The sequence below is a fragment of the Palaemon carinicauda genome, chromosome 30, assembly GCF_036898095.1.
Source record: "Palaemon carinicauda isolate YSFRI2023 chromosome 30, ASM3689809v2, whole genome shotgun sequence".
Taxonomy (NCBI): Eukaryota; Metazoa; Arthropoda; class Malacostraca; order Decapoda; family Palaemonidae; genus Palaemon; species Palaemon carinicauda.
The window spans coordinates 32,946,641-32,974,600 of record NC_090754.1 but is presented as its reverse complement, the minus strand read 5'-3'; the positions used below and the strand labels follow the sequence as shown (position 1 = coordinate 32,974,600).

Below are 27,960 nucleotides of genomic sequence, written 5' to 3'. Positions count from 1 at the left end.
TCAGTCAGGTAGTGGATGAGTCTAACAGGGACACTTTCATCGCTGGCCCTGTTCATCGAGTTAGGGAGACCCCACCTCCGCCCCCTTCAGTATCATCTAGCGGCTCACTGGATAAAGGACATGACGCTAGAGACGATCTCAGTTCCTGTTTCCGAAGAGAGGAGGTCTACTCTCACGTGGTGAAAGAACAGCTTTCTTTTCAAGGAAGTCTACCTTTGGCTGTTCAGAAACCCGACCGCCGTCTCTTCTCTGACGCATCAGACACGGGCTGGGGTGCGACTTTGGACGGACAGGAATGCTCGGGAACATGGAATCAGGAGCTAAGGACACTTCACATCTATTGCAAGGAGCTGTTGGCGGTTCATCTGGCCTTGATAAACTTCAAGTCCCTCCAGCTTAACAAGGTGGTGGAGGTGGACTCTGACAACACCACAGCCTTGGCTTACATCTCCAAGCAGGGAGGGACTCATTCGTGGAAGTTGTTCTAGATCGCAAGGGACCTCCTCATCTGGTTAAAAGATCGAAAGCTCACGCTGGTAACGAGGTTCATTCAGGGCGATATGAATGTCATGGCAGATCGCCTTAGCCGGAAGGGTCAGGTCATCCCCACAGAGTGGACCCTTCACAAGAATGTTTGCAGCAGACTTTGGGCCCTGTGGGGTCAGCCAACCATAGATCTGTTCGCTACCTCGATAACCTAGAGGCTCCCGTTGTATTGTTCTCCGATTCCAGACCCAGCAGCAGTTCACGTGGATGCTTTTCTGCTGGATTGGTCCCATCTCGACCTGTATGCATTCCCACCGTTCAAGATTGTCAACAGGGTACTTCAGAAGTTCGCCTCTCGCAAAGGGACACAGCTGACGTTGGTTGGCTCCGCTCTGGCCCGCGAGAGAATGGTTCATAGAGGTACTGCAATGGCTGGTCGACATTCCCAGGACTCTTCCTCTAGGAGTGGACCTTCTACGTCTACCTCACGTAAAGAAGGTACATCCAAACCTCCACGCTCTTCGTCTGACTGCCTTCAGACTTTCAAAAGACTCTCAAGAGCTAGGGGCTTTTCGAAGGAGGCAGCCAGAGCGATTGCCAGAGCAAGGAGGACATCCACTCTCAGAGTCTATCAGTCTAAAGGGGAAGTCTTCCGAAGCTGGTACAAGGCCAATGCAGTTTCCTCATCCAGTACCACTGTAACCCAGATTGCTGACTTCCTGTTACATCTAAGGAACGTAAGATCCCTTTCAGCTCCTACTATTAAGGGTTACAGAAGTATGTTGGCAGCGGTTTTCCGCCACAGAGGCTTGGATCTTTCCACCAACAAAGATCTACAGGACCTCCTTAGGTCTTTTAAGACCTCAAAGGAACGTCGGTTGTCCACTCCAGGCTGGAATCTAGACGTGGTCCTAAGGTTCCTTATGTCATCAAGATTTGAACCTCTCCAATCAGCCTCTTTTAAGGACCTCACTTTAAAAACTCTTTTCCTCGTGTGCTTGACAACAGCTAAAAGAGTAAGTGAGATCCACGCCTTCAGCAGGAACATAGTTTTCACATCTGAAACGGCTACATGTTCCTTGCAGCTCGGTTTTTTGCTAAAACGAGCTTCCTTCACGTCCTTGGCCTAAGTCGTTCGAGATCCCAAGCCTGTCCAACTTGGTGGGGGACGAACTGGAGAGAGTACTTTGCCCAGTTAGAGCTCTTAGGTACTATCTAAAAAGGTCATAACCTTTACGAGGACAATCAGAAGCTTTATGGTGTGCTATCAAGAAGCCTTCTCTTCCAAGGTCTAAGAACTCAGTTTCTTACCTATTCAGGCTCCTGATTAGGGAAGCACATTCTCATCTGAAGGAAGAAGACCTTGCTTTGCTGAAGGTAAGGACACATGAAGTGAGAGCTGTGGCTACTTCAGTGGCCCTCAAACAGAACCATTCTCTGCAGAGTGTTATGGATGCAACCTATTGGAGAAGCAAGTCAGTGTTCGCATCATTCTATCTCAAAGATGTCCAGTCTCTTTACGAGTACTGCTACACCCTGGGACCATTCGTAGCAACGAATGCAGTAGTAGGCGAGGGCTCAGCCACTACATTCCCATAATCCCATAACCTTTTAACCTTTCTCTTGAATACTTTTTATGGGTTGTACGGTCGGCTAAGAAGCCTTCCACATCCTTGTTGATTTGGCGGGTGGTCAATTCTTTCTTGAGAAGCGCCGAGGTTAAAGGTTGTGATGAGGTCCTTTAGTATGGGTTGCAGCCCTTTATACTTCAGCACCTAAGAGTCGTTCAGCATCCTAAGAGGACCGCTACGCTCAGTAAGGAAGACGTACTTAATAAAGGCAGAGTAATGGTTCAAGTCGTCTTCCTTACCAGGTACTTATTTATTTTATGTTATTTTTGAATAACTAATAAAATAAAATACGGGATACTTAGCTTCTTTGTTAACATGTATGCTGGTCTCCACCCACCACCCTGGGTGTGAATCAGCTACATGATTATCGGGTAAGATTAATATTGAAAAATGTTATTTTCATTAGTAAAATAAATTTTTGAATATACTTACCCGATAATCATGATTTAATTGACCCACCCTTCCTCCCCATAGAGAACCAGTGGACCGAGGAAAAAATTGAGGTGGTGTTGACAAGAAGTACTGGAGTACCTGACCACAGATGGCGCTGTGGTGTTCACCCCCACCTGTATAGCGATCGCTGGCGTATCCCCACCGTAGATTTCTGTCGGCAACAGAGTTGACAGCTACATGATTATCGGGTAAGTATATTCAAAAATTTATTTTACTAATGAAAATAACATGTTTCTCAAGTTTCTTTAGAGAATGTTCATCCAGGTACTTCTTTATAAAAGAAATGTTTCTAAGATGATAGCCAGTAGTTTTTACTACGTTATTTATTTGGGCATTGAAAGACAAGTTACAGTCAAGAGATACTCCTAGATCGCAAAATTTACTGGATATCAGAGCAAAGTTGTTATTTATGTTTATTTGAATATCACCAAAGTTCTTAGACTGTTTTTCTTTCCAACCACCTTAAACTCTGTTTTATTTTCATTTAATTTTAGTTGTTTGATTGTCATCCATTAATTAACACTGGCAAGAATTCTGTTTAGAGTTTCACTAGTGTTGTCTATATCATTTATGGAGAAGTTAAATTGTGTATCATCTGCAAATACTGTAGTTTGAACTTCACTCCTTGCTTTTGTAGTGTTTTCGACAGACCGATAGAATAGATACAGTACAGAATAAGATTGGGCCCAGTACACTCCCCTGAGGTACCCCTCTGTTTAGTGGTTCATAGGATGAATAAGAGTTTCAGATTTACACTTAGTAGTTTCTGTCAGCCATGTAGTCTTTTAGGTATTCAAAAGCTTGATCTTCAATACCAATGGACCATAGATTATTTAGTCACAGTTTGAATAAAACTTCCAGAATACTGTGTAGTATTGAGCCTCATGATGGAGAAGGCATGGCTATTAGAGTTAACTGCATACCTAGGTAGTAGGTTGGACAAGGCACCAGCCACCCATTGAGATACTACAACTAGAGAGTTATTGGGTCCTTTGACTGGCCAGACAGTACTACATTGTATCCCTCTCTGGTTACGGTTCATTTCATCTTTGCCGACACATACACAGAATGGTCTGGCCTATTCTTTACACATTCTCTTCTTTCCTCATATACTTGACAACACTGAAATTACTAAACAATTCTTCTCCCAAGAGGTTAACTACTGCACTATAAGTGTTCAGTGGGTACTTTCCTCGTGGTAAGGGTAGAAGAAACTCTTTAGCTATGGTAAGTAACTCTTCTAGGAGAAGGGCACACAAAATCAAACCATTGTTCTCAAGTTTTGTGTAGTGCCATAGCCTCTGTACTATGGTCTTCCACCGTCTTGGGTTAGAGATCTCTTGCTTTAGGGTATACTCTGGCACACTATTCTATCTTGTTTCTCTTCCTCTTGTTATTTTGAAGTTTTTATCCTCTTGTTATTTTCAAGATTTTATAGTTCATATATGAAAGATTTATTTTAATATTATTGTTATGATCTCCAATACAGGGTCTTTAGAATTAGTTAAGTGAAAGATTGAAAAAAGCAAATCAGACAATAGCTAGTTAGTAAAATTTGGAAATCAAATCGCATGAAATTACATATAAAACTCAGACTATATATCAGTTTATTGTGATAGGTGTTACTCTATGGACAAGAGCCATGGTATGATAATGAAACATTCTTCAATAGATTTACTAGATTTGAGAACAAAGCCCTCAGAAGGATGTTGGGAGTTAAATGGCAAGACAGGATTAGAAATGAAACTATAAGAGAGATCACTCGAGTGCCATATATGGATGAGATCATGATGAAGGGTAGAGGGAGATGGTTTGGGCATGCTCTTTGCACTCCCCAGGAGAGATTAGTTCACCAAACGTTCAGCTGGGCTCCACAAGGCACAAGAAGAGTTGGAAGACCCAGACCTACATGGCTGAGGACTATGAAGTGAAAAGTAGGAGATGATGAATGGAGAAATATTGAATTGAAAGCTCAAGATAGAGACGACTAGCGAAATCTAACCGAGGTCCATTGCGTCAGTAGGCGTAGGAGGAGATGATGATGATGATGATGATGATGATTGTTCTTAAACTTCTCTTCTAGTTTTTCCCTATTTCCTTTCCACTCTGGGCGGTTTTCCCTGTTGGAGCCCTTGGGCTTATAGCATCCTGCTTTTCTAACTAGGGTTGTAGCTTGGCAAGTAATAATAATGATAGTGTATCCTTCATGAGGGTAGAAAGCTGGGCCCCTGTTGGCCGAGTTGAAAGTGATATTGGAGAGGGATGAATGCAAAGTTTTTTCGAAACTGGTTTCTAGGTTTCTACAGTTGTTTCTTGGAAAAGTTAACCAGGTGCTGGAAAATTTTCATCGACCCCTCTTCCATGAACCAATTTGTTTGCCAGATCATGTGGATGATGGAAACTGTGCATTCTGTACTGTCTTCCATCGGAGATAAGGGACTTCTTTCTTTAGATGGATCTGAAGGGTTCTTCCAAGTACTTATCTATCAGTCCTCTTGAAAGTACTGTACCTCCGATTCATCCTCGACAAAGCAGTGTCAGTTCAAGACACTGTGCTTTTGACTGTCCACTGTTCATCAGGTGTTCACTTTCCTTTTCACTTTGGTGTCAGCTTGAGACCATTCACAGGGAATATGTTTTGTGAGGTATCTCAACAAATTGTTTACCCTCGCCTCGTTGCTACGTGATCACTACCATCTGCTCTCTTTTTTTTCTCGATCTGGAATTCTTGATAAACTGAAAAATTGAATCAAACACCCAAGGAAAGTATGAAGTATCTTAACTTGTCGATAGACATGGCTGCAGCAAAAGTCTCCCAACACATGATTGTGTCGGCTTTGGCAAGGTCTTTCCTGCCAACTCTCCTTGGAGAAGCTCACGCCTTACTGGCATCTCTACCAGAGATTTCTTCAATTGTGTTTGAATCATCTTTAGTTAGTGGACAGAAATCTCTCTTCCCATCTGGTTCCAGTGGAACGGGAGATGCGAGATGATCTCACCTGGTGGCTGGACAACCAGAGCTTCACTAAGGGGCTCCCACTTGACTCTCCACCTGAGATGCTTTTGTTCTTGAATGCATCAAAGAAGTGGGGTGCAAACCTGAAGGATTTAGTAGCCTGAGATTTGTGGTAAGTATAAGAGGAGTATCTACAACTGATTATGTTGGAGATGCAAACAGCATCTCGAACAGTGTTTGATATTGCACTCTAAAGTACTGATGAGGGACAACACTACCGTAGTGGCGTATACCAAGAAGCAAAGAGGTTTGGTTTCACATCATTTTGCAATTTGATGAAGCAAATTCACATTTGATGGCAGGCAATGCCTTAGAGCTGTCTGCCAGGTACAGAGTGGTTATTACATCATTGAGTGGCAGAAAGGCTTCTCATCCAGTGGGGTTTATCGATAATTGACATATTTGCCATGTGACATAAGCCTAGGTTTAAAGGTAGTAGGACTTACCCCTTTGCTTCATTTTTCTTCCCCATCTCTTGGAGGAACAGTAGCCGTGGCTGTTACATACTGGATCAGACGATGATGGTGCTAAGCTTCCTAACCGAGTTTATAACCTTTCTTCAGAGACAAGATCTTCAAAGAAAGATCTCCCCTATCTCCTTTTTTAAGGTGGAACGATGGCCAGACGTATACCAAACCCATTATTCATCTTACGCCATTCAAGACTGAAGGCTAGGTTATATAACTTAGCACTAGCTAAGGCCTCAACAATTTATTCATTTCAATGAATAGCTGTTAGGAAGTTGTTGGAGTTACCTTCTTTGTTCCATTTTGCAACCAGAAAAATATATTTCTGGGAAAGGAAAGGATCTTACAGTTTTGGTTCTAGAAAACTTCCTCCCACTAATTAGTGAGTCTGCTATGGTAAAGGATGATAGCTTTGTTTACAACTAGGATCAGATAACAAAATTTAATATTAATTTGTATTTTCCATAACTAAACAAGCCTGAGTCCTTTGAATTACACTTACCACCCTCCTACCACCCGTCTTAGTCCTGGGTCTAAGGTCAGAAGTGAGTAGTCTGATAGACAGTTAGGTGAGGCTTCTCCTTGTACCACCTGTCATTGAATAAATACCTCATAAATGAATCAACAGATGTTCCAGCTTACTCTGAAACTATTTAATATTTAAAAGAACTCAAGTTTGTATAGCAATAAAAAATACAAATTACTTGTGAAATGTTATCTTTTGAAAATATAGGAATATTTAGCATAATTTTTCAGCACCAATTCAGGCATATTGTGAGTAACAGTTTTGAAGTTAGATTACTATCTAGACATTAGTATTTTAATCTATCCCCATTTTCCCATTTATTGAAAACAATGTAATTGCAGTCTCCTGAATAATTTTAACTTTTGATCAATTATTGATTTTTGTTGTAATTCCAGACAACCAAATAGTGTTATGGATGGATGAGATGGCATGCAGTGAAGATTGGGATACTTGTGAAGTGAAAGATGATAACCTTTTAAACATTACAACTCATCTCCTACTTTCTACATTCCTGTTACATACTGGCATATCACAGTCTCATCTTGGGTTAGTGAAATTTCAGTTTTTGTGTATAGCACTTGTAATTTTAAATTTTAATGTCTATTTCCCCATAATTCAGAGAGTATACTCTGAATTCAGTTATATAAAAAGTAATGTGAAAAGGGGAAACAACAAATGAAGTCTTTGTTCACAAATATGAAAATAAATAACACTACAAAACTCCTCCAGAATATTTTATTTATTTTTTTACTTTTTTCAGGGTTCACTGCTATCCAGTCATGAGGGAGATGTTTCGATTAGTATATCACATACGGCGGCGTCTTGTAACATTAAAAACTCAAGAAGATTCAGGTGAGAAATGGAAATGTATTTTAATTCTTGTACTCACAGGTCTGGTAACTACTTGGACCTCGTATACACCGACTCGCCTGATGTTATAACTAGTAAAGTTGGTTCTCCAGTTGGGATATCTGATCATGCCTTGATTTCATTAGTAGTGAAAACTGAGCAGCCTGTCCAATATGTTTCATACAATTGTAAGATGTATGTGAAAGCTTGAGCAGACTGGAATGAGATTTTAAGTGATCTTTTGGGCATGAATTGGTCACAATAGTATAGTAGTGTTGATCTTGTAGTCCCTTTGGATGAGAATCTAGTCAACACAATTGATAGGCATGTCCTTCTCGTGTGCTAAGGTACCGAGTGAAGGACAAACCATCGTTCAATGATGATTATAGATGTGGTTATTTGGAGAAACAGGAGGCTTATCATTTTTGGAAGGGTAACAGATCATATTTGACATGGAATAAGTATACAGTATTCAGCTTAGAGATTTTGCTCAGAGAGTTTATGCTTCACCTGAAAAGAAATACAATTTAACCCTAAAAGAAACCCTTTCTGGTACAATCCAGAAACATAAGTGGTGGACTACCCTTAAATCACCACTCTTTGGTGTTGATGCAACAGTACCTCCTTTACTTAAACCAGATGGCTCTGTCACTCAGTGTCCAAAGGGAAAGGCAACCCTTTTAGCTGATATATTTGATAGTAAGCAGAGTAACGAGAAACTTGATCTTCCTGATTCCTGTTATCCTTAGGCTCAACTAACTAGTTTAGCTTTTCGATCTTGTGAAATTCAAGCTCTCTTGATGGACCTTGATGCTTTTGGAGGGATAGACCCAAATGGTATTTTTCCTTTATTTTTTATAAAGACTGCAGATTTCTTAGCTCCAAAGTTATCTGTTATTTTGTGCAAGTTAGCCAGAAGAGGAACTTTTAGCTCTTGTTGGAGAATTGGTAGTTACTCCAATATGTAAATGTGTTTGTGGTAGCTCAAGTCCAACCGATTACCACCCAATTTCCATAACTTCCAAAATGTCTTAATAAGTTTGCTAAAGGTAATCATCTGTTCCCTAGTTTATACAATTTGGTTTTCATAAAGGCCTTGGAGCATGTGATGCCCTTCTTACAATATCCAATGCTGTACAAAAATCCCTTGATTATGGTCAGGAACTTTTCATAATTGGCCTTGATTTTATTGCTGCTGTGTTAATCATGAGGCCCTTACTTTCAAATTCAAACATTTGGGAGTTGGGGAGTGTTTTCCTAGCATCATTATTGAATTTTTAAATAATAGATCGCAAAGAGTTGTTGTTGAGGATAGGAATGTGATATCTGGTGTTCCTCAGGGTAGTGCTCTTGACCCAATACTTTTCATACTACAGTATATACATACGACATGTTTAACCTAAAAAACAAGCTTGTTGCATATGCAGATGATACAACACTCTTTGCACCAATTCCATCTCCTGAATGTAGATCTGTGGTTGCTGAATCCCTTGATAGAGATCTAGGTAAAATTAGTGCATGGTGAAGATTATGGAGCATGAAGGTGAATCCTAACAAAACTCAAAGTATGATTGTAAGTAGGTCAAGGACGGTGGCTCCTCAACATCCGGATCTCAGCATTAATAATGTTTCTCATATGACTCTTCAAATTTTAGGTGTGATTCTCGCCAGCAAATTTACTTTTGAGAAACACATTTAAGTTTGTGTCTTCTTCAGTTGCACAAAAAGATGGCTTATTGAGAAAGTCTTTTAAGATTTTCAGTGATCTATCTATCCTGAAGAAATGTTTTAATTCTTTCATTTTACCTTGTTTCGAGTATTGTTCTCCTGTCTGGTCTTCAGTGGCTGATTCTCATCTTAATTTGTTGGACTGGAACTTGATGGTGTATTAAATTTCTTATTCCTGATCTAGATATTAATCTTTGTCACCATTGTTCAAATAGTTCGTTATGCATGTTGCATAAGATTTTTCATATTTGTAATCATCCTTTGCATTCAGATCTTCCCGGACAGTTCCATCCTGTTCATAATACAGTACTAGGCATGTAGTTGATTCTAATAACCAGGTCTTCTCCATCATGAGATTCAATACTACACAGTCTTCTAGAAGTTTTATTCCAGCTGGACCAAGTTGTGGAATGATCTTCCTAATTGGGTAGTTGAATCAGTAGAACTTCAAAAGTTCAAACTTGCAGCAAATGTTTATATGTTGAACAGGCTGACATAAGTCTTTTTGTAGTTTATTAAGGAAATGTCTGTTTTTATGTTAACGTTTTTAGAATATTTTTATTTATTTGTTCATTTTTTTCTCATAACGTTTTGTTTCCTTCTTTCCTTTCCTCACTGGGCTATTTTTCCCTGTTGGAGCCCTTGGGTTTATAACATCTTGCTTTTCCAAGTAAGGTTGTAACTTAGCTAGTAATGATAATAATTATGTTGTTATATATTTCTTCTTTAGTTTCATTCTTCCACTTTCTGTATATTTTTAGCTCACTTTATTTTCTAATTCTTTCCATTTTTCAGTGTCCCACTTTCTGTTTACGGATTTGATTTGTGATTTGGTCATTCTTCTTATCTACTTTATATCCAGATTTAATTCATGTAGGTACTTTTCTGGTTGTTTCCATCATCTTCCTTCTTTTACTTGAATACATACATACATATACCAAAGGCACTTCCCCCAATTTTGGGGGGTAGCCGACATCAACAAGAAACAAAACAAAAAAGGGGACCTCTACTCTCTACGTTCCTCCAGCCTAACCAGGGACTCAGCCGAGTTCAGCTGGTACTGCTAGGGTGCCACAGCCCAACCTCCCACATTTCCACCACAGATGAAGCTTCATACTGCTGAGTCCCCTACTGCTGCTACCTCCGCGGTCATCTAAGGCACCGGAGGAAGCAGCAGGGCCTACCGGAACTGCGTCACAATCGCTCGCCATTCATTCCTATTTCTAGCACGCTCTCTTGCCTCTCTCACATCTATCCTCCTATCACCCAGAGCTTTCTTCACACCATCCATCCACCCAAACCTTGGCCTTCCTCTTGTACTTCTCCCATCAACTCTTGCATTCATCACCTTCTTTAGCAGACAGCCATTTTCCATTCTCTCAACATGGCCAAACCACCTCAACACATTCATATCCACTCTAGCCGCTAACTCATTTCTTACACCCGTTCTCACCCTCACCAACCCTATCAACTCGAGATACACCAGCCATACTCCTCAGACACTTCATCTCAAACACATTCAATTTCTGTCTCTCCATCACTTTCATTCCCCACAACTCCGATCCATACATCACAGTTGGTACAATCACTTTCTCATATAGAACTCTCTTTACATTCATGCCCAACCCTCTATTTTTTACTACTCCCTTAACTGCCCCCAACACTTTGCAACCTTCATTGACTCTCTGACGTACATCTGCTTCCACTCCACCATTTGCTGCAACAACAGACCCCAAGTACTTAAACTGATCCACCTCCTCAAGTAACTCTCCATTCAACATGACATTCAACCTTGCACCACCTTCCCTTCTCGTACATCTCATAACCTTACTCTTACCCACATTAACTCTCAACTTCCTTCTCTCACACACCCTTCTAAATTCTGTCACTAGTCGGTCAAGCTTCTCTTCTGTGTCTGCTACCAGTACAGTATCATCCGCAAACAACAACTGATTTACCTCCCATTCATGATCATTCTCGCCTACCAGTTTTAATTCTCGTCCAAGCACTCGAGCATTCACCTCTCTCACCACTCCATCAACATACAAGTTAAACAACCACGGCGACATCACACATCCCTGTCTCAGCCCCACTCTCACCGGAAACCAATCGCTCACTTCATTTCCTATTCTAACACATGCTTTACTACCTTTGTAGAAGCTTTTCACTGCTTGCAACAACCTTCCACCAACTCCATATAACCTCATCACATTCCACATTGCTTCCCTATCAACTCTATCATATGCTTTCTCCAGATCCATAAACGCAACATACACCTCCTTACCTTTTGCTAAATATTTCTCGCATATCTGCCTAACTGTAAAAATCTGATTCATACAACCCCTACCTCTTCTAAAACCACCCTGTACTTCCAAAATTGCATTCTCTGTTTTATCCTTAATCCTATTATTCAGTACTCTACCATACACTTTTCCAACTATACTCAACAAACTAATACCTCTTGAATTACAACACTCATGCACATCTCCCTTACCCTTATATAGTGGTACAATACATGCACAGACCCAATCTACTGGGACCATTGACAACACAAAACACGCATTAAACAATCTCACCAACCATTCAAGTACAGTCACACCCCCTTCCTTCAACATCTCAGCTTTCACACCATCCATACCAGATGCTTTTCCTACTCTCGTTTCATCTAGTGCGCTCCTCACTTCCTCTATTGTAATCTCTCTCTCATTCTCATCTCCCATCACTGGCACCTCAACACCTGGAACAGCAATTATATCTGCCTCCCTATCATCCTCAACATTCAGCAAACTTTCAAAATATTCCGCCCACCTTTTCCTTGCCTCCTCTCCTTTTAACAACCTTCCATTTCCATCTTTCACTGTCTCTTCAATTCTTGCGCCGGCCTTCCTTACTCTCTTCACTTCTTTCCAAAACTTCTTCTTATTCTCTTCATATGACTGACCCAGTCCCTGACCCCACCTCAGGTCAGCTGCCCTCTTTGCCTCACGTACCTTGCGCTTTACTTCCACCTTTTGCTCTCTATATTTTTCATACTTCTCTATACTATTACTCTGCAGCCATTCTTCAAAAGCCCTCTTTTTCTCTTCCACTTTTACCTTCACTCCTTCATTCCACCATTCACTGCCCTTCCTCATGCTGCCTCCAACAACCTTCTTGCCACATACATCACTTGCAATCCCAACAAAATTTTCTTTTGCTAACTTCCACTCCTCCTCTAAATTACCAGTTTCTCTTACTCTCACCTCGTCATATGCCATTTTCAACCTTTCCTGATATTTACTTTTTACCCCCGGTTTTATTAGCTCTTCAACCCTCACTAGCTCACTTTTACATCCACCTACTCTATTCCCCCACTCTTTTGCTACAACTAATTTTCCTTCCACCAAAAAATGATCAGACATACCGTTAGCCATACCCCTAAACACGTGCACGTCTTTCAATCTTCCAAACATTCTTTTAGTTATCAACACATAATCCATTAATGCCCTTTCTACTACTCTTCCATTTGCCACTCTTACCCATGTATACTTATTTTTATCTTTCTTTTTAAAAAAGCTAGCACTTATTACCATCTCTTGTTCAACACACATATCTACCAGTCTCTCACCACTCTCATTTTCACCTGGTACGCCATACTTCCCTTTTTTCTTGAATGCTCAGGATTATTGTTTACAATATTTCTTTTTTCCCATTCAGGGTGCAGTTTATGTTCTTCAGCTTCCAAATCCATCACCCTTCTTTTCAAAGAAGATGCCCCTATCTCTCCCCTTAGAGTAGTACTGTATAATCTGTACTTTCAGTGGCTCCTAATATTTCCCTATATACCCCATTTCTATACTTATTAGTCTCTAATTTGGTTTTTGTTAAATTTATGATTTTTTCCATACAGAATAAATGGTAATGTAATACTTTTCCATAACATTTTTCCTTTCCAAAAATGCTGTCTTTTCTAATAAAGTCCTTAGTGACAAAAGCACATAATGATTTTGGTGCAAGGCATATGCAGAATTTGAAAGTTGGAGCTCATATCTGGAGTGCTATTACTTCTCTGGATTTTTATAATAAAATTAGACCTTAACAACATTTCAGTAACATTCAAAATAAACTTTTGCTTAATACCACTTGAGGAGCCCTGGTTCTTTTATGAAGATTGCTCTGCATTAAAACCTTTAGTAGCAGCAGGGAAGGTATTAATTTGAGTGGCTTTCTTTAATTTAGATTTTATGAGTCTAGTTTCAGTTATACTCAAGAGAGATTTGCCATTGTTATTCTAGGTCTCATGGCAATTGATTATTCGGTTTTTCAATCTTTAAGTCATGCTGTACTGAAAAAGGAAAGGAGGCAGTTACTTTTATTACTTTATGGAGAAGTGCCTTTAGTGTTTCCATAAACAAAGTTTTGAAACATTTCATAAATAAGGAAAAATTGAATGTAGATAAAAGTTTAAAAGGCTAGATATTTCAGGTTGGTTTTAAAAGTAATTTAGGTTCAAGATAGTTATATCTAGTCTCTTTCCCTCCCTTACCCATCTCCACAAGAGAGTGGAACTCAGTTTGATGAACACCTAGTAACATTAACTCTTTGATAATCATCGTACAGTACTCTATTTTACACATCATGTTGTGACACTTATCTAGAAACGAATATAGATAAAATTTTCTTATAGTTGTACTAAATTTATTAATTGAGCTATAGCATTCGTTTTGATTTCATTTGAAAATTATATTTTATGTCAGAATAATCAGAATTGTAGTAAAAATTATCTGAATATGATAAATTTTGTGTTAGTGGCAGAAAAAAATGCTACCTATGCATACATAAATGCTTGCCAAAAAATGTATTAAAGATAAGAATGTGAGGTTTGGTGCATTTTGTTTATGAATAAATTTTGTATTATTAAGGTTTTTACTTTTCAAATTTGATCGAGCAAATCTTACGTAAATTACTGAAAATAATGTTCATAGAATAAAACAAAAATCTGAGCTCAAAAACAGCGATTGCTAAAAATTAAAAGTTTTTTCCATTAGTTATTCAATTAAGTCTCTAACACTAGTATAAGCCTATTTTAAACTTAGGCACAATTTTTAATTTTTAATGAGGACTTGAAAAAAAAAAAATTTTTTTGACGACATCCATCCGTTGTCTATGTCACGAGTTTGACAACATCAGGTACGTCCATTAGTCTCCTAAGATTTAATGGAAATAAACGGAATTTTGATGATAAGATCTATTATTTCTATGCTTCCCTAGTGTTTATATATTGTTTTCTCCTCCTCCCCACTTTTTAATGATTTTAAGAGGTGCATTATGTTAAGTAGGTTATGATTGTAAGGTTATGAAGTTAGTGTTGTACCCACACTGCTGTTGTTTACAATGGTGCCTCACAGATTATGCGGAGCCAATAACAAACATCTTAGGGGAATAAAAAATATAAGGCATATAGAGAATTTTTTTTTTACTTTTTATTTAAGAGGTGATAAAACTACAGCTTAAAAGTTTAAAGGTCTCTCATGAATGGCAGAGGCAAAGGACAGAACAAAGTCCTAGAGACTGACCATATAAATATAAAATACATATGATCAGTGCCCAAGCTCCCTTTCCATCAAGCTAGGACCAGGAAGGGTGGGGCAATAGATGCTGATGACTCAGCAGGTTCCCCCCGTATTCCCTAGCTCTCAATGATGGTGAGGTTGCAGACAACACAGTACTAGAAACTATCGAGTTTGAGTGGATGTCAAAATCTCGTCCAACAAATTGTCAGGTAGATACATACCACATTGATGAATACCAGGGAAGTATTTAAATAATAGATTTTGTGATTAAAATTCTTATTTCCTTAAGGAAATCGGGTCATGTACATGGGGCTTATCATCTAGTTCTGATATTTCTGTGATTTTGTTCGACACAGTATATGGGCTATGCTAAAGATAATGGTTTGTTTAGAAAAAGTTTTCAAAGGATAATAATTTTATATAAGAAGATATATAGAATGTTGCTTATTAGTTGAGTAAATTAAGATAAAAAGGAAACTTTTTCTTCCAGAACGTGAAAGGTCTACAACTGGATCGGATGTCGCCCCAGAAGAAGATCGAACCAGAGTTGAAAGGGAAATTGTGGAGCAGATGCTGTCTCTTAGAGTACCCATGAGTCATGAGCCAGGTTTGTATTTTTTATTCCTAATGGTATACAGTATTCGATATTTTTACTGAAAAGAATTCTTTTAGGAATGATAGTATTAAGCAGACGTATTTACTAAACCCTGATATACATTAAATTTGAGGAAAATTTGAGTTGAATATTTTTTTAGTTAATCCAGAAAATTTGATTAAAGACTGGATAAAGGAAAACACTAATGTGCCATGTTCATGACATTAGGTAGGTTTTCAGTAAACTCACAACCTGTATGATACCTTCAGTATTACATGTAAAGAAAATTAGTTTTGACTTCTATTATTCGTCTAATACTTACATTATTTATACATAAAGTCAAAGAAGACTATAAAAACATTTGTTTCCTGTTAGTGGATCCTCATCATCAGGAAAGAAAATAGAAATATGCTCAGAGAAATAATTTAAATGTTCCGTCAATATTTAACTCCTCTCTCTGATCATAAACATGTCAAAACAGGGGAGGGGGAGTGGCTTTGATTGCTCGCCTCTTTGTAGTACTATGTCTGTCCTATGCAATTAATAGAGTCACATTCAATAAATTTCGAAATATGTACATTTAATTTGACATTATATTTCTTATATTTGAATAGAATAATAAGTAAAAAGTAAAGCAATAGATTTAGGATTAACTAGTAGAATAGCCAAATTTACTGACGATACTAAACTAGCCATAAATGCTGCTAACTCAGAAATCATAAAAGCCTTAAGAGAGATCTAATGAATCTAGGAAAATGGTCTGGAAATGGCAAATGCCTTTCAACAGATTTCAGTATTATTATCAGTAAGGTTTTGAAGTTCTTCAAACAGAGCATGAAAGCTGAAAAAGAAGCACAGTAACTAATAGGCTACATAAAGAGACAATTCAAATACAGAAACAAAGACTCTGTACTACAGTTGTACACATCACTAGTAAGACCCCATCTAGAATACGAAGTCCAATTCAGAAGGATATAGATAGACTGGAAGCACGACAAGCTAGGGTCACCAAACTAATTCCAACACTAAGGCAATTTGGATATAGATGCAGGATGGAACGTTTGAACTTATTTGATATATTAACTTGACACTAAGGGGTCAGTTAGTAGCGGCATTAAAAATTCTTGAAGGAATAACAAATTTAGATTACAACAGTCTACTCACGCTTAGCACAAATCAATCCTGAGGTAACGGATACAAACTGACATTGAAAAGATACACCACTCAATGTGGCAATTTTTTACATACAAAATAGTAAATACTTGGAATAGACCTCCAGCAGATGTAGGAAACAATAACATGGTAAAGTGTTCAAGAATAGGTTAGACAAGATCATAAGAACTCTCTAAAGGCTCAAATTAAATCACCTGAACATAGAGCAAATGAAGTCTCCGCGGATGGACTAAAAAGTCTTTGAGACATCCAAAATCCTTGTAACACACACACAAACACACACACACACACACACACACACACACACTCTCTCTCTCTCTCTCTCTCTCTCTCTCTCTCTCTCTCTCTCTCTCTCTCTCTCTCTCTCTCTCTCTCTCTCTCTCTCCTGCTGCTGCTGCTGCTGCTGCTGCTGCTGCTAAAGGTTTCATTTTCTGTACATGACATGTATTTCCTTCACTAGCTTGTTGCATTATTTTTAAGTGTAATTATTTAAGATTAGTTGCTTCAGAGTCAGTCCATCTTTATAAGAATGTTGCTTTCCAGTAAATTAATTTATACTTTAATGTTGATGGAACTAGCTCAATTTTGATTATGATACATCTTATCTTCTTGACTTGAGGGGCAAAGGCCCTCACTCAGGTTTAATTTGACAAATGTGAGATTAATTGAAATGACCAGTGTTAGTCTTGGATGGTTACACTTAGCAACAAATTTTACATAAAATCTTTCTTATCTTTAGGTTCAAATGAAGATCAAGAAGAAATACGAGAGCTTCGAGAACGCTTAATGTCCATGAGAACTCCAGGAGCCTATGAGGATACAGGTATGAAACATATATTTTGATATTTCTTGGTGACAGTTTTAACATTTCTAAAGATATAGTTATCAAGTTAGTTTTATGTAATGTGACGCTTACAGTTGTTTTTTCAATATTAAACTTACCCGATAATCATGTAGCTGTCAACTCCGTTGCCCGACAGAATTCTACGGGAGGGATACGCCAGCTATCACTATACTAGAAGGGGGTGTACTCACAAGCGCCACCTGTGGCCAGGTACTACAGTACTTGTTGTTGACGCCACCTCACTTTTTCCTCTGTCGTGCTTCCGGCAAGACGTTCTTGGATACGCTTATGATTTTGGAGTATTGTTCACGGTTTGGTGAAGTATTTCTCTAAAATTTGCAGCTATTCGCTATACTGGAAACTTCTATATTAGCTTAGTTAGCTTTTGGAATTAATTTGATTAATTATGGTGACGAAGAGAGTATGAACTCTCTTTCACCTTTAAATGGCCGACCCTTCCCTTAGACGGAAGTGTTGGTGTCTAAGAGAGTATAGACTCTCTTTCTCATTTTGCTTAACAAAAGTTATAGATTTATTTTATATCTCTCCGCCTTTTATAGGCCTCTTCGATTAACTTCCTTTTATTATAAAATTATTAAAATTAATTTTTATATTTGTTTATATTCGACCTTTCCTAATAGTAGGCGGTCTTTTCTTGTACCGAAGTTAATTAACATTGAGCCCGTCATTTCGGTTTTACCTGTTAACATATTATGCTATTTTAATGTTTTTGAAAGAATTTCTTTGATAGTCTCGTACTGTTTTCAAAGTTGAACTAACGTTTTGTTTTGTCTCTGCAGTTGTTGACGTTTCAGAACGTTCAACTTGCGCTCTATCGTTACGATAGAGAGAGAATTTTCACGGTGTCACGTTGCAGTAAGAGTAACCGTGTCTAGCGTTTTGTTCATTCTTTCTTAACTTAATGGTTTTAATTCTACAAAGGAACTTTTCATTTTGGGAAATATTTTCCTTTAACAATAATATGTTTTAACGATATATATGATTGGGCTCTTCTCTCAGGTTCTAAGTCAGAGAGAGAGAGAGAGAGAGAGAGAGAGAGAGAGAGAGAGAGAGAGAGATAGAGACGGAGGGAGAAAGAGGAGGATAAACGTTTCGTTCAAGCGAGTAACGTTGTTATCGTTTTTGCTCTTCTCCCTAGTCTCTTTAGGGGAAGAAGGTAAACGTTTCTAGAGTTTTTCTTGTTCTCAAGCTTTATGCGGTGAGAGATTTTAAACGTAGTTTATTTGATCTAGTGTTTAGTCTCTTTCCAGCCACTGAATTATTTATCTTTCATTAGATTTTTCTGTTACATTGTAATTCTGTTTTCGCAATTACTAACTTTTGAGAAAGGATAGAATTGCGTGTTTCAGGTACAAACCACTTAAAGTTTCGAGTTCAGTGAAATAAGTGCAAACAGAAAATCAAAAGTGATAAGTGATTAGCGCAAAGTGTGTCAGTGTTGTGCGTGAGGGTACTTCTGTGCGTGCCAGTCGTCCTCCCAGTCCGGGACCTCTTGCAAGCTCCCAAGCCCAGGGGAGAAGCAATGTCGAAGGGCAAAAGGGTTCGGCAGGCCTTGATCGGCGCACAGAAGTATACTCGGTGGTTGCGGGCGTGTCTTAAGAGACCGTCACTCCCACCCGCAGACGATTGAGCCCTTATTTTGCTCGTCTGCAGAAGAAATTTCGGGGAGAAAACGCTGGTCTCAGGTCTCAAGACCTCTTAAACGTAAAGTCCAGACCTATGCCAGACGTACGAAGTTAGAGTTCAACAACCCGGATGCAGTTATTGGGTTAGCTCTGACTCTCCTCAGTCTCAGGTGACTGCACACCTCCTAAGAGAGGTAAGGCGATGCCACAACAGACCTTATCGTCTGTTGATCCCAAGACGACTTTGCTGCAGTCCATGCAGTCGCAACTTGGGGTCTTAATGCGTGAGTTTCAGGCTGAGAAGGTTACACCTCCTCCTGCGAACGCTCCGCCTCTCCGCAGTCCAGTCTGCCAGGCGTACGAAGTTGAGGTTCCTCAGGCTACCTTACCGCGTTCTGAGTTGCCAGTTACCAGCGGTGTGCAGCAACCTCCGCCTCCTCCTGCGAGAGCTCCGCCTCACCGCAGTCCAGTCTGCCAGGCGTACGAAGTTGAGGTTCCTCAGGCTACCTTACCGCGTTCTGAGTTGCCAGTTACCAGCGTTGTGCAGCAACCTTAACCTTCCTTAAGGCAACCTCAGCAATGGGAGCAGGAGTCTTATGCCTTACTTCCTCCGCTTCCGCTTGCGGTTCCACCAGCGAGGCAACAATCTCTTGAGGTACGACAACCTCTTCCATCAATGAGGCAGCCACCTCAGCACTCGCTGCAGCGACCTAAACCCTCCTCAAGGCAAGAGTCTCAACTCCTTAGGCTAGCACCTCAGGAACCTCAACTCGCGAGACAAGAACTGCGTTCTGCGCAGCCGCTACCTCAACTCTCGCAGCTCACACCTCAGGAACCTTAACTCGTTCCTCAGGAACCTGCTACTGCGCATCCGCAACCCTTACAGCAAGCGCAACTCTTGAGACAGCAACCTCATGCTATGAGTCAGCCACCTCAACGCATGCATCTGCCATATTTTTCCTCAACTTGAGCTTCTTCCCATTCAACTTGGGAATAACAAATGACAATAATAACACCTCATTACTTTCATAACTTGCATTTGTAATCATATACATGTATGCCTACACAAACATTATGATAATGGAGGTTATTTGTATTACTTATATAAAAATATATATGTATTCCTTGCAATATATTTTTAACAAATCGCAAAATATGGCGAAAATATCTTTAGGGCGAGTTTCCCTTTCCTGAGGTGAAGTAGATTATAGTACATTTAGTGTAGCTTAATTCTACGATTATCATGCCGGCTATCAAATTCATCAACAAAACAGTCTAAATCAATTCCCTCGGCACGTGCACTTTCAATGGACGGTAATGCGATATTACTCACTCTAGCACTGGTCATGGAATTTCTGAGAAATGTTACACGCCATGCAACACGCTCTGCTTACCTTACAGCATGCTCTACATACAGCATGCTCTGCATTCAGCATGCTCTGCATACAGCATGCTCTGCATACAACATGCTCTGCATACCTTACCGCATGCTTCTCAGTCACACATCTTTGGTTGTTGCCAACTCACTAGACTGTCAAGCAGTTTCATAACGTTGCCTTCTAGTCTGCTGCTTTTGCACCAGTGAAACCCTCACTGAGAGAACTTAGCTTTTCTCGGATATGGTCCCTGTAGATGAGAAAGTGCTTTTCTCCCTCCTTCTGATATTCCCTTGAGGACTCTGTCATTTGGAGAGGAGCCTTTAGCTGCGTAGCCTCCTATGGACTTTTATTTAAGCATAACATGCTTCCAGGGAAGGTAATGGTTCCACTTCAGTCGCTAATCCCGTCTGTTACCACACCTGCTCCCATAGACCTTGAGCTGTGTTGCAAGACATGCAGTCCAAGCTTAGTCCTTGTTAGAGGATTTTTTGTTTACGGAGTCAGTGTGTCACTGGGAAGACGTTCAACAACCAGCAGAAGTGACTTGTTGTGACGCAGTGCGGCAACCTCAGCAACCCGATAAGGAGTTGTCTGTACGACCCAGACAGTCTAGACAGCTTCGGGTTGTCACTGTACTTCCTCGCTTCCCCATGGTTGACAGTTCACAGACCGTGCAGCAGTACCATGATCTTGTGTCCGGCTCCGTCAGACGACTGGCTTTTAAGAGCTTCCACAAGTCGTCGCTGTCTGGAGATTCTCAAATGGACTATGGATCTGACCAAGGAACTGGGCCTCCTGGTCAATTTTGAGGAGTCTCAGCTCGTCCCATCCCAGACCATTGTCTCCCTGGGTATGGATCTTCAGAGTCGAGCTTTTCGGGCTTTTCCGTCGGCCCCAAGGATCTTCCAAGCCCTAGAATGCATCCAGAGCATGCTGAGAAGGAACCGATGCTCAGTCAGGTAGTGGATGAGTCTAACAGGGACACTTTCATCGCTGGCCCTGTTCATCGTGTTAGGGAGACTCCACCTCCCCCCCCTTCAGTATCATCTAGCTGCTCACTGGATAAAGGACATGACGCTAGAGACGGTCTCAGTTCCTGTTTCCGAAGAGAGGAGGTCTTCTCTCGCGTGGTGTAAGAACAGCTTTCTTCTCAAGGAAGTCTACCTTTGGCTGTTCAGAAACCCGACCGCCGTCTCCTCTCTGACGCTTCAGACACGGGCTGGGGTGCGACTTTGGACGGACAAGAATGCTCGGGAACATGGAATCAGGAGCAAAGGACACTTCACATCAATTGCAAGGAGTTGTTGGCGGTTATTCTGGCCTTGATAAACTTCAAGTCCCTCCAGCTTAACAAAGTGGTGGAGGTGGACTCTGACAACACCACAGCCCTGGCTTACATCTTCAAGCAGGGAGGGACTCTTTCGTGGAAGTTGTTCTAGATCGCAAGGGACCTCCTCATCTGGTCTAAAGATCGAAAGCTCACGCTGGTAACGAGGTTCATTCAGGGCGGTATGAATGTCATGGCAGATCACCTCAGCCGGAAGGGTCAGGTCATCCCCACAGAGTGGACCCTTCTCAAGAATGTTTGCAGCAGACTTTGGGCCCTGTGGGGTCAACCAACCATAGATCTGTTCGCTACCTCGATAACCTAGAGACTCCTGTTGTATTGTTCTCCGATTCCAGACCCAGCAGCAGTTCACGTGGATGCTTTTCTGCTGGATTGGTTCCATCTCGACCTGTATGCATTCCCGCCGTTCAAGATTGTCAACAGGGTACTTCAGAAGTTCTCCTCTCGCAAAGGGACACGGCTGACGTTGGTTGGCGCCGCTCTGGCCCGCGAGAGAATGGTTCTTAGAGGTACTGCAATGGCTGGTCTACATTCCCAGGACTCTTCCTCTAGGAGTGAACCTTCTACGTCTACCTCACGTAAAGAAGGTACACCCAATCCTCCACGCTCTTCGTCTGACTGCCTTCAGACTTTCGAAAGACTCTCAAGAGCTAGGGGCTTTTCGAAGGAGGCAGCCAGAGCGATTGCCAAAGCAAGGAGAACATCCACTCTCAGAATCTATCAGTCTCAAGGGGTAGTCTTCCGTAGCTGGTACAAGACCAATGCAGTTTCCTCAACCAGTACCACTGTAACCCAGATTGCTGACTTCCTGTTATATCTAAGGAAAGTAAGATCCCTTTCAGCTCCTACGATCAAGGGTTACAGAAGTATGTTGGCAGCGGTTTTCCGCCACAGAGGCTTGGATCTTTCCACCAACAAAGATCTACAGGACCTCCCTAGGTCTTTTGAGACCTCAAAGGAACGTCGGTTGTCCACTCCAGGCTGGAATCTAGACGTGGTCCTAAGGTTCCTTATGTCATCAAGATTTGAACCTCTCCAATCAGCCTCTTTTTAGGACCTCACATTAAAAACTCTTTTCCTCGTGTGCTTGACAACAGCTAAAAGAGTAAGTGAGATCCACGCCTTCAGCAGGATCATTGTTTTCACATCTGAAACGGCTACATGTTCCTTGCAGCTCGGTTTTTGCTAAACGAGCTTCCTTCACGTCCTTGGCCTAAGTCGTTCGAGATCCCAAGTCTGTCCAACTTGGTGGGGAATGAACTGGAGAGAGTACTTTGCCCAGTTAGAGCTCTTAGGTACTATCTAAAAAGGTCTTAACCTTTACAAGGACAATCAGAAGCCTTATAGTGTGCTATCAAGAAACCTTCTTTTCCAAGTTCTAAGAACTCAGTTTCTTACTATTCAGGCTTCTGATTAGAGAAACACATTCTCATCTGAAGGAAGAAGACCTTGCTTTGCTGAAGGTAAGGACACATGAAGTGGGAGCTGTGGCTACTTCAGTGGCCTTCAAACAGAGCCATTCTCTGCAGAGTGTTATGGATGCAACCTATTGGAGAAGCAAGTCAGTGTTCGCATCATTCTATCTCAAAGATGTCCAGTCTCTTTACGAGTACTGCTACACCCTGGGACCATTCGTAGCAACGAATGCAGTAGTAGGCGAGGGCTCAGCCACTACATTCCCATAATCCCATAACCTTTTAACCTTTCTCTTGAATACTTTTTATGGGTTGTACGGTCGGCTAAGAAGCCTTCCACATCCTTGTTGATTTGGCGGGTGGTCAATTCTTTCTTGAGAAGCGCCGAGGTTAAAGGTTGTGATGAGGTCCTTTAGTATGGGTTGCAGCCCTGTATACTTTAGCACCTTTGAGTTGATTCAGCCTTCCAAGAGGAACGCTGCGCTCAGTAAGGAAGACGATCTTATTAAAGGCAGAGTAACGGTTCAAGTCGACTTCCTTACCAGGTACTTATTATTTCATTGTTATTGTGGATAACTGATTATATGAAATACGGGATACTTAGCTATCCTTTAGTTTTGTACACTGGTTTTTCACTCGCCCCCCTGGGTGTGAATCAGCTACATGATTATCGGGTAAGTTTAATATTGAAAAATTTTATTTTCATTAGTAAAATAAATTTTTGAATATACTTACCCGATAATCATGATTTAATTGACCCACCCTTCCTCCCCATAGAGAACCAGTGGACCGAGGAAAAAGTGAGGTGGCGTCAACAACAAGTACTGTAGTACCTGGCCACAGGTGGCGCTTGTGAGTACACCCCCTTCTAGTATAGTGATAGCTGGCGTATCCCTCCCGTAGAATTCTGTCGGGCAACGGAGTTGACAGCTACATGATTATCGGGTAAGTATATTCAAAAATTTATTTTACTAATGAAAATAAAATTTTTCGTTAGAATTGTTACTTCTCCTTTTGTGAAATTGAAAAACAGATATATATAAGATATAAACAAACTTAGAGAATTATGGTGTCTTCCAGTTATTTCATTAATTTTTATCATGTTTTTCTTGCTTTAATCATTTAGATTCAACAGCATCAAGTACTTTTTTGTGATAATAATGTTCCACAGAATCAAGTTATGGTAAAGACAGTAATTTTTAAATAATTAATGTGACTTACTATTAAGAAATGGGATGTTACTAATTCTATTCTTATCTGAGTTTAATTTTTATGGTATATAACTAATTCAGTCTTTGGTATAATTTCTATACACCTTCAGAATTTTCCTTTACCGGTACTTAAATCCTTGAGTTTCAAGGGATGTTCAAATATTTCATTTTGTGAAATATAATTCCCCAAGGGTATAAGTTATTCACAAGGTAAAGAAAATTGCCATTTCATGGTTAGAGATAGATTGATTAAGATTTTTAGTAAAAATCCTGAATTCAAAAAAAGCAAGTATGGAGGAGTTAAATTCAACCTACATATATCTGTCTTGTAAGTCATGTCACTGCACCCTATGCTCTTACTCTTAACAGGCAAAGGTTTGCCTCTTGGTCAGGGTAGGAGCACTTTTCATATACAGTTGTTCCGACACTAAATACAAAGCCTTTCACTCTTTGTTAGGGATATAACTTTCAGCAAAGCTGGAAGACTAGCCATAAGACCTTTCGTGTGGTGTAACTACCCCACCGCTAGTTAGAGGAGGGTTAGTACCAGCTACCCTGCTCATACACACCTGTCTTCTATCGTCACTTTTACTTTTGGCTCGGTGAAGAATGGACGTTCGTCTCTCTCCACTGCCCGACCTCTTTTGACTGGCCTTTTACTAAATTAATCTTATATGTTTATTTCATCTTCGCAGGGGTAAGCATTGCTGTTTCGGAGACGGTGTAGTGCCGAGTGTTTCTCGAGGGCAGAGAACCTCTTCTTATGATCTCTTTCCTTTGATGCCAAATAAGCCTTAGGCTGGAGGCCTCCTGTGCTTCCCCTAGTGTAGTGGCTCTGGCCTCCTCTGGAGGGAAGTCATTCTCTGTGTGGATGCTCCTTTACTGTATTGAAGTAGGTGTTAATCACACCCTACGATTTCGACAGGTGAGACCGCGTGCGGGCTACCCAGAGCTTGATTTCTGTCTTGCTCCTCCTTGCTGCTGACGCCGCACTCCCTTGTTCTGCAATGGCAGCCGATGGAGGAATTGTAAAGCCTGAAGCATTTTTCTGCTTGTTAGGTTTTCTCCAAAGTGGTTTTCTTCGGGGCTGACGATGCTGCACTCCCTCGGTCTGCGATGGCAGACGGCGGAGGGAATGCAAAGTCTGAAGCATGTTCCGGTATCTCTTCGGGGACACCTTTCCCATGAGCAGATTAGGTTTTTCTCCCAAGTGGTTTTCTTCAGATCTGACACTGTCGCTGACAGCTAGCAATGAGTCTTGGAGGCCTTGACTTCTTGGGTAGTCATTTTCATCTTCGTTTGATGGAGAACTTCGCTGGCGAGGATCGCAGAGCACTATCGGCTACGATCCTCACTACAAGCGAGTCCACTGCTCTTCCCAACGAGACTCCTTCTCTACTCGTCATACTCGATAGCACTCGAGCTATTGCTTCAACCATCGCTTTTGAGTCTCCTAGCAAGTCTCCTCATCTAGATGACACACTCTAGACTCTTTATCCAGAGCAAGAGCTAGTGCTACCTCATCAACGCTATATCTCGTATCTGCGATAGCACACAGGTGTGCGCTGCTTCAGTGTGTTCTTGACGGCGGCAGCACACAGAACTTCAACCTGCAGTTTCTATGGGTCATGCTATAGTGGTTTGCGGACAGTGGCCAGACGAAGCACACAGACTGCCTAGTGCCAGAATGCTGACAGCACCACAACTTCTCACTACACTAAAAATACGGTGCAATACCCAGAGATCGGGGCAAAGGTAAACAGTCAAGAATAAACTGTGGACTGGGCACCACCCGTTGATTTTTTACTGGGCAAGGGGATCCAGCTAGAACTTGAGAACTTCCTAATATCTTTTTTCAGAGTACACAGTTCTTCAGAACAATAGCAGAGCTCTATATACTTTAAGTAAGAATTTTTCTGTTTAAGTGAACCTTAGGAACATTAGGAGAAAAAAAATAAAGTGGAACGGGGGACATCTAATGAAAGGAAACAATTTGAATCGAAAAAAATAAAAAGCTATTTATTTCAAATTGAAAAGAAAAAAAGGTATAATGATGAGAAAATACAGGTCTACAATATTAAATGAGTCTTGACCAACAATAAATAGCCCTCCCCAAAAAAAGATTTGACAAAAAAAAAACCTGCTTACGTTGGAGACACTCCTTTCAAATACAAAGTTACCAGGAACAGGTTTTTCAGTAAGCCCTCACATTAAGAACAAAGATATAGAATAAGATTTTTTTTTTTAATGAATACTGTCCCATCTTGTATATGAGGCAAAACTTTCAAACCGTTTCCATCAAGACAGAGCCTTTTTGGTCAAGGTACATAAGAAAGCTTCAGGCTAAGGAGAACCCTGCAACATTGCTGTTCACTATCTGCACAGTAAGTAATCAGGGTCTGGACATTGACTGTCCTCAAACATATTTTGCTCCACTTTGTGGTTACTTGTTTCTGGGGACTATGAAAATAAACTTTTAAAAGATAAGAGGATATTACCATGTGATTGGAACACAACTGTCAGTGGAAAGACTAAAACACAAAGGAATTCCTGTTTTTTTTTCTCTCTCTCTGGAACACTTAGGAGTCTAGATTGCTACTTTCCCAAGCATTTTTATTTTTCTAGTTTCCCCTGGATCAAGATGGTGACGACTAGACTCTAACATTTACTGTCTAGTTTCTTGCACAGGTTAACCCTAACCTGATCCCTGCTGGGTGCAGTAAGCCGTTGCTCTGTAAAAACAAAGAAATGGATTGTGAGACAAAGGAGATGGACAAGAGCTCAACAAGGTACAGAAAATAAAAAACATTAAAAAAATCATAGCCAAACAATATTCTAGTAAAGTACTACATTCAAAATTTGTATTTTTCCTAAACAATCTTTTTTTTTTTTTTTTCACAACGCTACTGCAGTAGCGCTTACCACGACACGCAGTTGAGGGAGTTTAGCACACACTCCCTTCTTGGAACCTAATCCAGCACTCACTAGCAATGGTAAGGGCAGCACACTTGTCAGCCTTGGTGCTTAGTACCTCACTCGCCACTCGGAATGTGTTTTTTTCACTCAAGTACAGTTGGAATGGATTCCCGATGCAATTCATCTTTAGAACCTCTCATGAGCTTCAGCTCTCGATGGGACTCAAGAGGTCATGCAGATGTTTAAAGGACCTGTATACACAGATGCGCAAACTTCTTCATAGGCTCACAAGTTCTCATCAGCGTCCACAAACATTTGACCCTCACAAATGTTCATCGGACCACTACTACTACTATTACTTTTACTACTACTAGTAGTAGTAGGCTGAAGTGCCGTGTGCGTTAGCAACTAGGTTGCCTCCTTTGCTCCCTTTCTCTAACCTTGGTCACCCGTTTTGGTACATGGTTACCTGACAAATTGACATCTTCATTGGATGACAAGATCTACATTAGTCTTGCATGAGCTTCACCCATACACCGCCGGACTTATCCAGGAAGGCAAAACATATTTTACACAGTGGTTGCAGTAATAGAAGTCTTGCGATCACTCTCACCTGCTGCCTTCCCCTGTTATTCAGAACGAGACTCAAGAAACATAATCCTTCAGGATTATTTTCTCCAACTTCTTTCCATGAGTTAGAGAACTCGTTGGATCACTTACACGGT

General features: G+C 40.6%; 1 protein-coding gene across 1 annotated transcript in view; it reads left to right on the top strand.

Annotated features, from left to right (window-relative positions):
• Positions 1-27,960, top strand: part of LOC137623452 (probable E3 ubiquitin-protein ligase HERC1) — a 187,289-nt gene that overhangs the window by 114,408 nt on the left and 44,921 nt on the right. The window contains exons 22-25 of the mRNA XM_068354287.1: positions 6,975-7,125; positions 7,340-7,431; positions 15,199-15,315; positions 17,216-17,299. Coding sequence (XP_068210388.1) covers positions 6,975-7,125; positions 7,340-7,431; positions 15,199-15,315; positions 17,216-17,299 — 444 coding nt within the window. The remainder of the gene's footprint in view (positions 1-6,974; positions 7,126-7,339; positions 7,432-15,198; positions 15,316-17,215; positions 17,300-27,960) is intronic.